At 37.3% G+C, this 13,743-nt stretch overlaps 1 protein-coding gene across 1 annotated transcript in view; it reads right to left on the bottom strand.

The window, feature by feature from the left end:
• Window positions 1-6,505: 6,505 nt before the first annotated feature.
• ttll11 (tubulin tyrosine ligase-like family, member 11) overlaps window positions 6,506-13,743 on the bottom strand; it is a 38,869-nt gene continuing 31,631 nt past the window's right edge. The window contains exons 8-10 of the mRNA XM_042509191.1: window positions 12,126-12,368; window positions 10,794-10,900; window positions 6,506-7,532 (exon numbers count right to left, since the gene is read on the bottom strand). Of these exons, the coding sequence (XP_042365125.1) occupies window positions 7,219-7,532; window positions 10,794-10,900; window positions 12,126-12,368 (664 nt within the window). The 3' untranslated portion in view covers window positions 6,506-7,218. The remainder of the gene's footprint in view (window positions 7,533-10,793; window positions 10,901-12,125; window positions 12,369-13,743) is intronic.

Genomic DNA, 13,743 nt, shown 5'->3' with positions numbered 1-13,743 from the left:
ATGCAGAAGCCAGGAAATGAGCTCAAATGGGTTGTGTAAACTAAACTAAGTGCTTATAGTGGTCAAAAGTGGTCACAAACTTTCTCCATTATTTTTTATTTTTTTAACATCAGGTTGACTACTGCAGAAGTTCATGTCGTGTCTCCAGGCTTTGTCATGTGCCAGAGTCTTTGCACATGGCTCAACACCTACCCTTATTTAGTGTTATGTAGCGTTACCTATGCTTTTAAGTGATTTAGGATTGGGATTTATCACAGGGCACACCAGGGTTACAGCACATTTGGATGTTTAAGAAAGTTTGGTACATCTTGAGTTGACTTCCCTTTTATTTTCTCTTTCCAGAAAATTAAGTGAAAATATAAGAGAATGTTCTGAGTATCACGCAAGCAAAGAACAGATACTCTGTGGCATGAACCAGAATTATATCTACATTGTGTCTGCTCAGATTATACTATAGCTGCTCAAGAAAGAGAAAAATCATATTATATCCCTCCAGAAAAAAAAAATCTTTTAGTTAAAGTCTAATATGTCATAAAAATACCATATCATTTGCCATTAAAGAAATCATGGTTTATTGCAATATGTTAGAAAAGAGATCTGAAAAGTTTAAGATGTAGAATGTAATGACAAAATGTAACAGAAAAAACTACCATAGTGTATTTTGTCATAAAATTGTAACTTAGTATAACATAACATAGTATGTAACCAAAAATGTCATAGTACAGTTTGTCAAAAAATTTAGTATAATGTCATAAAACATTAAGTATTGTATGTCATTAAAAATGGTTGGGCATAGTATGTCAAAAAGTGTTGTTTGTCAAAAAATGTCAGCCAATAAAAAGTCATTATATAGTATGATGAAAAAAAAAGCTATAGGATAGTATGTTTAAACAAAACAAAAAAATCAAATAGGATCATACATTAAAAAAGATAATATTTAAAGTATAGTTTGTTGGAATAACTGAAAAAAAAAGTCATAGTATACTATGTGAAAAAAGAGACTATAGATAAATATGTTAAAAAACTAAAAAAGTCAGAAAAGTGTGTCAAAACATTAGAACTGTACAAAAGACAGTTGCAATATGTCAAATATACCAAAAACACACTATGTAATATGTAAAAAAAAGTCATGGTAGAGTATGTAAAAAAAACAGTCAGTATACTCTGTAGTAGAAACAATAAAGCAATCATAAGGGTATTATATCTTTAAAAATTATTTTTTTATATATTATAAACACACAAAGAAAATCATGGTATATGTCAAAAAAATCATAGTATACTATGTTAAAAAGAGTTAGACTGTTGTATGTGAATGAAAATGGCATAGTATAGCATAGTCATGGTATATTGTGCCAAACAGACCTCTTGGTATAATATGTTGAAGAAAGTTTTGGAGCCAACATATTTGTCAAAATAAATGTCAAAAGTTACTTAAAATAAAGTAAAGTAACGTCATTTAGAATACGCCAGTATAGTATATAAAATGTAATAGTATAGTTTGGCAAAAAAATGCATTCTATATTGTTGTTTTTCCTTAATTGTGGAATACAGTGATGACAGAACAAGTGGCTGCAAATGCAGTTATGTATGAACATTTGATTTTATATTTGGAAAAATCACATAATATTATGATGAAAACAATCACAAAGCACAAAATACTATACAGTGTATGGAAAACATTTCCCAAAAAAACTTTTGAGAAGTCATAATATGGAAAGTTCATAGTTTAGTACGTCTAAAACAAACATCAGAATGTAACAGTCCTAAATCATATTCTGCTATACCTGCTATATTCTAACATTTATAGCCTTTTTTGGCTTTTTGCATTGCGATACTGTAACATGTGGTTTTCAGCCATTTTTTGGACAATTTGAGGTTTGTCGCCGTTCTATACTAAGTGGTTTGGGGCTTTTTTTCAACATGCTATATTATGACTTTTTGGCTTTATTGGCCCTGTTTTCAACATGCTACGCTATGGCGCATCTATATGAGCTATAATAAGCAGTTTCTAACCATTTTTGGGACATGTCAAAATTTGAGATTTTTGCCATACTATAGTATGCGATTTTTTCGCATTTTTTTCAACATGCTAAATTATGACTTTTTTGGCCCTTTTTTGGCCCTGTTTTTCAACATGCTACGCTATGGCGCGTCTATATGAGCTATAATAAGCAGTTTCCAGCCATTTTTTGGGACATGTCAAAATTTGAGATTTTTGCCATACTATAGTATGCGATTTTTCGCCATTTTTACAACATGCTAAACTTATCATCTTGTTGGGGCAACATGCTAAATTATGACTTTTTGGGGCCCTTTTTTTGGCCCTGTTTTCAACATGCTACGCTATGGCGCATCTATATGAGCTATAATAAGCAGTTTTCCAGCCATTTTTGGGACATGTCAAAATTTGAGATTTTTGCCATACTATAGTATGCGATTTTTTTTGCCATTTTTTCAACATGCTAATTTATGACTTTTTGGGCTTTTTTTTGGCCCTGTTTTCAACATGCTACGCTATGGCACATCTATATGAGCTATAATAAGCAGTTTTCAGCCATTTTTGGGACATGTCAAAATTTGAGATTTTTGCCATACTATATAGTATGCGATTTTTTTTGCCATTTTTTCAACATGCTAAATTATGACTTTTTGGCCCTTTTTTGGCCCTGTTTTTTCAACATGCTACGCTATGGCGCGTCTATATGAGCTATAATAAGCAGTTTTCCAGCCATTTTTGGGACATGTCAAAATTTGAGATTTTTGCCATACTATAGTATGCGATTTTTTCGCCATTTTTTTCAACATGCTAAATTATCACTTTTTGGGGCTTTTTTTGGCCCTGTTTTCAACATGCTACGCTATGGCGCGTCTATATGAGCTATAATAAGCAGTTTCCAGCCATTTTTGGGACATGTCAAAATTTGAGATTTTTTGCCATACTATAGTATGCGATTTTTCGCCATTTTTTCAACATGCTAAATTATGACTTTTTGGCCCTTTTTTGGCCCCGTTTTCAACATGCTACGCTATGGGCGCGTCTATATGAGCTATAATAAGCAGTTTCCAGCCATTTTTGGGACATGTCAAAATTTGAGATTTTTGCCATACTATAGTATGCGATTTTTCGGCCATTTTTTCAACATGCTAAATTATGACTTTTTGGCCTTTTTTTGGCCCTGTTTTCAACATGCTACGCTATGGCGCGTATCTATATGAGCTATAATAAGCAGTTTTTTTAGCCATTTTTGGGACATGTCAAAATTTGAGATTTTTGCCATACTATAGTATGCGATTTTTCGCCATTTTTTTTCAACATGCTAAATTATCACTTTTTGGCCTTTTTTTGGCCCTGTTTTCAACATGCTACGCTATGGCGCATCTATATGAGCTATAATAAGCAGTTTCCAGCCATTTTTGGGACATGTCAAAATTTGAGATTTTTGCCATACTATAGTATGCGATTTTTTGCCATTTTTTTCAACATGCTAAATTATCACTTTTTGGCTTTTTTTGGCCCTGTTTTCAACATGCTACGCTATGGCGCATCTATATGAGCTATAATAAGCAGTTTTCAGCCATTTTTGGGACATGTCAAAATTTGAGATTTTTGCCATACTATAGTATGCGATTTTTTTCGCCATTTTTTCAACATGCTAAATTATGACTTTTTGGCCCTTTTTTTGGCCCTGTTTTCAACATGCTACGCTATGGCGCGTCTATATGAGCTATAATAAGCAGTTTCCAGCCATTTTTGGGACATGTCAAAATTTGAGATTTTTGCCATACTATAGTATGCGATTTTTCGCCATTTTTTCAACATGCTAAATTATCACTTTTTGGCCTTTTTTGGCCCTGTTTTCAACATGCTACGCTATGGCGCATCTTATATGAGCTATAATAAGCAGTTTCCAGCCATTTTTGGGACATGTCAAAATTTGAGATTTTTTGCCATACTATAGTATGCGATTTTTTGCCATTTTTTCAACATGCTAAATTATCACTTTTTGGCCCTTTTTTGGCCCTGTTTTCAACATGCTAACGCTATGGCGCATCTATATGAGCTATAATAAGCAGTTTTCCAGCCATTTTTAGGGACATGTCAAAATTTGAGATTTTTGCCATACTATAGTATGCGATTTTTTCGCCATTTGTATTCATTGAACATTGCTTAAAAAAGTCACATGCCTTCCAAAAGTTGCCTGATTTTGCCATTTGTAAATGTCATACCATAGTTTGTCACAAGTCAAATTTTTTAAAAAATGTCACCATTGCCAAAGTGTAATTTTTTTTGATGTCCAACTTTTCTGTTTTTTGTTCATCATAATAGGGATGGGTTGGTGAAGCCGTATTTAGCTTTGAGGCTTTTCATTTTGAGCTAAAAAAAAATGTAAAGGTTTGGGGCCTTAATCTCACCTGTCACAGTGACACCTGGTGGCAGCAGCCCTTCAAGACTAGGGCTAAAGCACAACAACAACAGTTTTGCAATACTACTTTTAGTCTTATTTGTATAAAATAATAGAACAAGAGGTCCTTTCTTTATTATGGAATCTGTCATCATTTTGTTCATAAATGCAGCATGGCATGTAGATGCGAATTGTGAAATAGGTTACAATATGCTAATAATGTATATACTAATTGTCCAAAAAAAACCTACACATAAGTATTTTTGTGTCTTATTGGTTAAGTTCAGGTGTTTCATATATCTGCCATATGCACATTTTTGCACATACATATCAATGCGAAGCTAAGTTATATCTCAAACTGGTGAGGAGCTGCTCAGTTGCTGAACTTCTGGGCAGAAAAAACAAAAATGGGCTCTTAAGACTAAAAGACTAAAAAGCAGAACTACAGCTTCAGCTGGCACTGCCAGCTTCCCCAACAGAAGGTCGAAAAAATATTGGCAGATGGTTTTGTGCTATGGAACATAGCTAAGGTTTTAGAACATACAAATAAAAAAGGAGATATTTTGGGCTCATCTATCAGTCTTATTCAAGACAAATGTAAATAGCACAAACCGCCAGCAGTGCTGCTATTTTATGGCATATCATTCCCTAATGATGTGACTAGTACTATCATTTTTGAGCCCATAGGGGACATGGTATAGTATGTACTTATAGGTCTTATAGTATATTTACAGCAAGATGCACACTCAGTTTTTGCATGATTTGCTCAAACATATTTGGTAGTAAGAACATGATAGATACCATTGCTAAAAAAAGAAGAAAGAAAGAAAGAAATCCACATCCCAAAATGCAAAAATATACATTTTTGTCCTACCTGTACTGCAGTTTAGAACTTGTCAGCATTTGGTGAAACAAATAACCTAACTAAAAAAAAAAAGAAAACCTAAAAAAGCACAATTACTTACAGGTCTTACGGCAACATGCACATTCAACCTTTGCATTTTCGTCTTAATAAACATATTTAGTGAGAACACAATAGATACCATATGCAAAAGAAAGAAAGAAATACTTTTGACAGTCTTTTTAAGAAAACAAACACCAAAAAAAAGCACCGCTTCAATTGTCAGTGCTGAAGGCCTGGCGTCTGCTGGAGAGGGCACGAGAAAGGGCTGTGGCGCGTGGAACACGGGTATCTGCGGAGCCTCCTTTCCATCACCCTCAGTTTCCTCTGCAGTCGGTGCTTTTTTTAGCACAACAAGCTGAGTGCCATTCAGTTCAATTATATTGGAGAGAAGGCAGTCATCTCTACGGCCGATATCTCCAACACTCTGCAACTCAAACCAAAGCAGTCAAGATTGATAAACAGCACTGCATGTAAGAGTAATCATATACATTTTTGATTTGGGGGGTAAACTTTCCCTTAAATAAAAAAAAATCAATAAAAATCTGGATAATACCAAATAAAAATGGTCACGCCAATACGCATCTTCAGTTTAAAGGAAAAAAACAATTTTATTTATTATGCAGTGCTTATACATTTCACTCTGTTGACAGATCACTATAAATAACCTCATAAATCTAACCTCATATATGTTAGTACTTTAGTACCAATAGCAGAAATGTCTGTTAAACAGCTGCCCACATCACAGCAGTGAAAGTAATAAGTTTGATTGTTCTTTTGTGTAACAATTCACACTCCGTTCTTGAATGTGACCAATTCCGTAATAATTTTGGTGTAAAAGATGCAAACAGACAATTCAAATATTATTGTTCAGCTGTACTGCAGTGTAAATAATTTGAAATAAGAGCGACAATCTACAGTTTTTCTAGTTGGCATCCACCAGTGGCATTTTGTGTGTTGCCACATCACACATTGGATGAGGTTCTACAACAAAAACTATCTGAATCACATTTAAGAAACAATGCGTCTGAACGAAATGTGAAATTGTGTGCCATGCAATTACTTCAGTAATAATTAATTCAAAATGGCAGTTGTGTGGCTACAGAGTAATCATCCTAAAATTGTGTTCGCCGGAGGTCTGAGGGCTGCCTGACTGGAATAGCTGCTGAACTGAAAGAGGATAAATGGCGGCGTGTTGCCTTTTCCCTTTGAATACTTATTCACTTAACTCATCACTAATGGGCTTGGGACGCACAGCTGAGCCACTGGCTGCAAATAGGCTTTCACCATTGAGCTAAACACAAATAAACACGGTACAGTGCACACACACTCGCACTCAAACATACACAATATGCCCAGTCACCCCTCACATCCATGTCTGTGCAAATTTAATAGTTGTGCAAATTCAAGAATATAATACACACCAAGGACACTCCCTTACACTCGCTTATTTCTGTGTAACTGCATTGAATGTGAGGCCAAAGCATCTAATGTTATCCCTGAAAAGTTTCAGTGTAGCTGTTGTCACAAAAAGTTGAAGGGAAGCAAATAGCTGCCCTGTAGAATCAGTACATATATTAAAAGCAGCCATGTCTTCTTCTGACGGGACCACACTGTTCATATGACCACACCAGGAGGGGAGGAAGAAATGCACTTCTCATATTCCGTGTTCTATTTCTTCCCCGAACCCCCCTGCGGACATCCTCCTCTTCTGAGGAAAAAGCAATCAGGCTGAGAACAGTTCTCCTGAAAGTTTGCCAGCAGGGGTCAAGCAAGTCCTTCTCTCAGCTCCCATCACCCCCCTCCCCGTACGGGAGCCGCAGAAAAGAGAGTGACACCTAATTCCCCTGCTCCTGTGGAGAAGGCTAAAGGCAGTGTTTTTGGAGTTGGATGCCTGGTTGGAGCCCTCTGTCGTCAGTTCTCCACGTTGGCCCTGAGTGTGCGAGGCTTGAGTCTCTGATGCAGACGGTGGTCCTGGCTGGATGCTCTTCGTAGGGGAGCCGGAGAGTTGAGCTGAGGGTTGGCCAAGCCCAGCGTCTGAGTCTTGATGGCTCGTGGCATCGCCCTGCTGCAGCTCACTGAGCGTCTCTCTTCCATGCCTGACTGGGACTCGAGCTGAGCCTCGCACAGCTCCAGCAATGACACTACTTGCTCCCTCAGCGACAGGGATTTGAACCTGCGACCTGCCAGGTAGAAAAAAGCTTCCACAAATGCTTGTAGTCCCATGCCTGCAAAACAGAAAGTGGCTGAAGTGAGGCCTCAGAAAAACATTTTCTTACGTTTGGACAGAGACCAGCAAACCTTTTCTCCTGTTTCTACTGTATGTGCTAAGCTAACTGGTTGTTTGCCATCACCTTACACTTTGCAGACAAACATGAGAGTGGCATCAATCTTTTCATTTAACTCTCCATTAGAAGGCTAGGGCTGAGGCTTAACTGTTGCCATGGTAATCAATGTCCAAGTCAGTATTCAAAGGCTTGGATTTTTGTTTTGTTTTTTTTCCATTAATAAAATGAACACTAAAAGAGGCCATTGTTATCAGTATAGTCAATGATGCCCCTGGTCAGGAAAAGGCTCACGTGAGACAAATTGCACATCTGCGGCTGCCAATTGTGATAAAGCTCTCGCTTTGCATCCAGTGAAGGAGTTGGACCTGTGCTGCCCTACAACGGCAAAGTGCAGTAACTACACATTTGGTCAAAATTGAGTTAAGACTCGAAATAGGCTCTGTGACGTCTGTTCTGTCTGGTGACAGACTCCTGGTTCAATTTTGTCCAGTTTCAGGGAAAATCAAGGCTAATACCGAGGCAACCGCAATAACTGATGTAACTGCGTTCTGGCTTTGTTTTTGCTTTGACACAGCAGGTACAACAGACTGCCTTAGTTAGTGGCGAGTGTTATCCCAAAGGGCATTCTAATCCCTTTGTCTCGCTCATTAACACTCCCTTAAACAGAAACATCGAAGACAACCTACTGGTTAACAAAAAACAATATGGCACAATCCTGCGGCAAAACAACCTCACACTAAAATGCAAATATCCAGAGAAGGGTAAGTTAGAAAAAAAAACATGAACACCCAGCCTGGAAACTGACAGCTTTAAAATCAGTAAGCTTACTAAGTTACTGGCTAGCTGGCTGCTAGTAAATTATAGACAGACATTTTAGCCTACCTGCTCCCTTGAGGGCAATATCCACCACAACATTTTGACAATCCAACTTATAATCACAATGATGTTTCTTGATTCAGACATCTCTTCACATTTCAGGCAGCTTATCCATTTGTAGTGAAAAAGGTCAATCCTTCAAAAGTTTAGAGCTGGCTCCGGTAACTTTATAGGCAAGCTAAAGGTAGCTAAAGTTAGGTACGCCTCATCAGGGAAATGGACGAGCACAGCCGGCAGCAACAGGAGGAGCCGTTTTAGAATAGCTGTCAAACCCACCTTTTTACTATCCTCAGCTTGAAGACCACATTAGATCACATGATTAGGATAAAATATTGCGTTAGCTTTATTGATACTCATATTTAGGTCAGTGTCATACCAAAGTCAGTCTTACATGCGAAAACACTTAATAAAAAACATGGATACAACTGTGTGTATGATTATAGCTTTCAGTTAAATAATAATCAGGAAATTTACCAAAAAAATAGGGCATTTTAATCTGTCATTTTTAATAGGTAAAGAATTCCTGCAATGATCTGCTTTTTAATTGCCAGAGTCCATCTTCCCAAATCGTTTTTTTTTTTTTTTTTTTTTTTCTTTTTTCACAAATAGGTAGAGTGTTTCAATGGGGTTTAACTAAAGCTATATGGAAAAAACAGCAATAGCACCTATTTAAATATTCGAAAATAATAGGTTAATTAGGCTAAATATTAAAAGAAAATCACATTCATCTATCATGATTTTTTTGCAGTACATGAGGAAACTACTCAAAAATACACCAGCAGAAGCAAGTGAAGAGGAGAAGAGGTTGACTATTGAGCAATTTCAATATTCACACCTTGCAAATAAAAATATTAAAAACAATCAGACTGTAGTTAGAAACACAACAAGAAAGTTAGATGAACACATTCTGTTTGTAGATACTGCTCTTTGCCTTTGCAATAGTATTTTCATTGTTTAAGGCTATCCAAAGGCAGCAAAGTACATTACCTGCATTTCTGCAGTCAAAGGTCACATCAGTGGTCATGGTTTTTAATCTATAAACAATTCCTTCCTAAGAGGGCATTACATGAAATGTAATACAACTAAACCACAACATAACACGTTTGGCTGGCTGGTGTAAAAAAAAAACTGATTGATTGATTTAATAAGAGTGTTAGGGTATTTACTGCATTTTGCCTTTGCAGGGCAGTGTAAAGTTCCAAGTTACTATTAACTTACAGAAACTTTGTGTGCAATAGACCACCTTCCACCTTCTCTTCCCTATTTCTATCAACCATTAGCCATTTAGCCAACTTCAGTCATCAGTAAATGGAACCAAGGCTGTATACTTGTATATGGAGACACAGCGATATTAAGCGATTAAGCGATAAAACAGTTCAATACGCCACCAAGCTACTGCTGCTTTAGAAAGATAAAAATGATGAGAGGGAATGTTGTCATCACTTTATCATGTAATCTTTTTTTTTTTTTTTTTTAATCTTGCCAAGGGCAGAGTGACTGAAGGTCACAGAATAAATAAAAAAACAAGAAACTGATCAGAAAACAAGAGCATGATCTGAATTTTCACCCACAGGTAATATTTTTATTGCAGCCTTGACCTAGAACAGGAACTGTGCAAAAAGCTGAATTGAAAAAAAATCAAGATACCATGGACCTACAGTAGTGAGAGTTGGTAGGTCATTTTTCTATGAATACTCAACATTGTTCAAGATCACCAGGAGAGTCTTGTACGGGCAAGATTTTTAATAAATTCCTACATGTGTCTGTTAAAGACCTTTGCTGAATATTTAAAACAAACATGAAAAATAATTTGTTAATAAGGGTTTTATGCCACCGCTTGGTTCCCCACAAATCCTCCAAAGCGCACACGCAGAAATAACATACCCTGACACTTCAGTTTCCTGAATACGTATGAGCTCATTCTAAATTCAGCTCACAATCTCCTCTGTACAGACCCTTCCATCCTGGGCCATGTGATCTCCATCCATCCGCTTCGCCTCGCAAACATTCCTCGCAAGGTGCAATGTCTGAATAATTCATGTCGGATAGTCTCTTCGCTGTCACATTGTGATCTCAGCTCATTTCAATTACGGTAGCGCAGTGTCAGAGGGAATCTGACAAAGAATGACAAGCTATTATCTCCAAGCACATTATTTGCTGCGAGTCTCAAGGATACCTAGTTTTCTGTCCTCTGCATGTTGTTTCTCTGTGGGGCTTGTTTTTGCATGTTCTTGCGTGTGTGTGTGTGTGTGTTGTGTGTGTGTGTGTGTGTGTGTGTGTGTGTGCAGCTGTGTGTGTGTGCGCGCACGCGCATGCGTGTGTTACCTGCTTCTCTAGAATCAGGCATCGTTCCTGACCAGCGACGTGTGATGTCGATGTAGAGGATGTCCACTGAAGCCATGGAGAAGTTACTGTTGCTCAGCTTACAGGTCCTAAAAGCATCAAACAAATTTTATGTCATATTTAAAGTTGGGTAATATTAGGGGTGGGGGAAAAACTGTTATGGCATAGTATTGCGATATTTTTGCTTGGCAGTATTATATAGATACACGGACCCTGAGTAATAATTTTTTAATTGTAGAACATTACACAAATTAAATTAAATAAAATCTTTTTTTTTTTCAGAGCACTACATGCAATTCGCTGCAATAAAATGAATTGAAGTGAGATGAACAGACTGAAAGTGATAACTTTATCTTATCAGATAATACAGATGCTGAAAAATTTTTCCTTTGGGGACATAATTTGAAAAATCAGGACACATCAGAGATGCTTACTGCAAAGGTTTTCTTGGCTGCTACAGCAACAAGAGAACAGTATATCATCAAATTAATGAAAAATATGGGGTGCAATCACAAAAAAACTGTGTATATATATTTTAAATATTATATATATATATACACATAATATATATATATAAAACAAAAATATATACACACATTTTTTTGTGTAAGTGTAGTAGTGGCTTTATATATAATATATATATATATATATATATAGTAGTGGCTCTATATATATATATAAAGCCACTACTACACTTGTTACTGGAACATCATAGTGCTAGTATTATTGATATGCACTGACTGTCATAGCTCTCTGCTGAATTTCTGAGTAATAGTCAAAAAACATGTTTTGTGAGGTCACAGTGACTTTGACCTTTGACCTTTGACCACCAAATTCTTATCAGTATATTATTGAATCTAAGTGGACTATAATGCCAAATTTTAGAAAATTCCCTCAAGACCTTCTTGAGATATTGTGGTCACAAAATGAGATGGACACAAGGTCACAGCGACCTTTCGTTCCCAATATCTGATCAGTTTATCCTTGAGTCTAAGGAGAGGTTTGTGCCAAATTTGAAGAAATTCCCTCAAGGTGTTCTTGAGATATCACGCTCAAGAGAATGAGATAGATGCAAGGTCATGGTGACGTTGACCTTTGACCACCAAAATCTAATTAGCTCATCCTTGAGTCCAGGTTCACATTGAACAAATCTGAAAAAAAATCCCTCAAAGCATTCTTGATATATAGCATTCACAAATATGAGACAGACAAGGTCACGATGACCTTGATTTTGACCGCTAAAATCTTATAATTTCATTGTTACGTCCAAGTGGACATTTGTGCCAAATTTGAAAACTTAATTAAGTTTTGTACCTGATGAAGGTTCTGAAGGCAGTGGGGCCCAGGCGCATGTTGCCCTTGACCCCGAGGAAGCGGATGAACAGTGTTGCGATTCGCTCCACCAGCCGCAGGTAGTTGAACTGTTTGGTGTATTTTGGGTAGACCTGCTTAAGACACAGCGAGGGCAGAGCTCCTTCATCCGGGCTCCTCTCTTGTGTCTCCGCCTCCATGGGGATCTCCTCCCCGTGTTCAAGCCCACCAGCCCTCAGCTGGGAACTAAAGTCAAGAAAAAGTAGAGAAACAAAAACAACAGATTATTACACTTTTTTAAAAGATATTTTTTGGGTGTTTTTGCCTTTAATTGAAAGGGGGGAGAAAGAGAGGGGATGACATGCAGCAAAGGGCCAAGGCTGGAGTTGAACCTGCAGCCGCTGCGGTGAGGACACGGCCTCTGTACATGGGATGCCAGCTCTATCCACTGAGCCACCAGGTGCCCCAGATTATTATACATTTTAAATGAGGAGCATTTAACCGGAAGCTCTGGAGATTTAAAGACAAAAAAGTCCCTACATTCAGTGCTTTTTGTGCTGTCCAGCAGCAGGGCTGAGTAATGGCCTTCGAGCCCTGCAGGACTGATGCGCGAGAACGTACGGCCAACCCAGAGAGCTCCTGTCAGCTGAGTTAAAGATCAACTGAGGTAGATAAATGCGCCAAGATTTTCATTTGAGTCTGCACTTATAGCATGACTTGGCAGGGAAAACGGGAAGAATAATGTTGTATGAAAGATAAATAACTCTTTTCACTTTCTTCTCTCACAGCCTTTTAACTGTCTGTGCTTACATCCACAACATAAAATGCATCAGCAAGCATGATAAATATATACATGCTACGGGTTTTGCATTTAGATATCAGTTCTGAATCCTTATGAGGGAAAAATGTTATATTTCCCACCAAGTTTGGATATTTCAGTAAAACAGAGCACAGAAAGGAAGTGGACTTCTAAAGGGATCAGCACTGTGACTCATAAAACACTGCATACCCAGGAGATGTCTCTTGAAAAGCTACAGTGGATCTCTGCAGTGGTTTTATTCTGTACAGGACATTAGTCAACGAAAGCCTGCACTTGGAAAAAGACCCACATTGCCAATCTAACTGCGACTGCTGATGGTGGACAAATTCTGCTTTTAGAGGTTAATTACTGCCATCATGTTTGACTCTCTGAATGTTGATGAGGCAGAAATATAAAAGCACTTATGTCAGTTATTTATCTTGACCCTCAAAAATCCATCAATCATAGATTCAGCCTGTCAGTCATCTGTGGCACAAAGGTGGTAAGATAGGAGTTCCATGCAAATAAAAAAGTAAAGCAAAAAAATGAAAAAGAAAAAGCTTTGCAAATGCACAGGGAGCCTTCAGAAAAATTGCTGCATTGTGGGGTGATTGTGGAGAAGTAGCTACAGTCAGAATTTTAAGTCATGTCATGCCCTCTTTCACAATCAGTACAAAATGAACACCTGCTTAGTCAGAAATACATTTCTGAGCGCCAAACACTCTTAAGGTGACTTTTTCTATTAGAGGAATTTGAACCACTACATCCAATAAAATTTAAAAAAGGTACTCTGAGACAGGGGCGTTTCTAACATTTAAGGAC

The sequence above is a fragment of the Plectropomus leopardus genome, chromosome 20 (genome assembly GCF_008729295.1).
Source record: "Plectropomus leopardus isolate mb chromosome 20, YSFRI_Pleo_2.0, whole genome shotgun sequence".
Taxonomy (NCBI): Eukaryota; Metazoa; Chordata; class Actinopteri; order Perciformes; family Serranidae; genus Plectropomus; species Plectropomus leopardus.
This window is presented reverse-complemented; position numbering and strand designations above follow the sequence as displayed.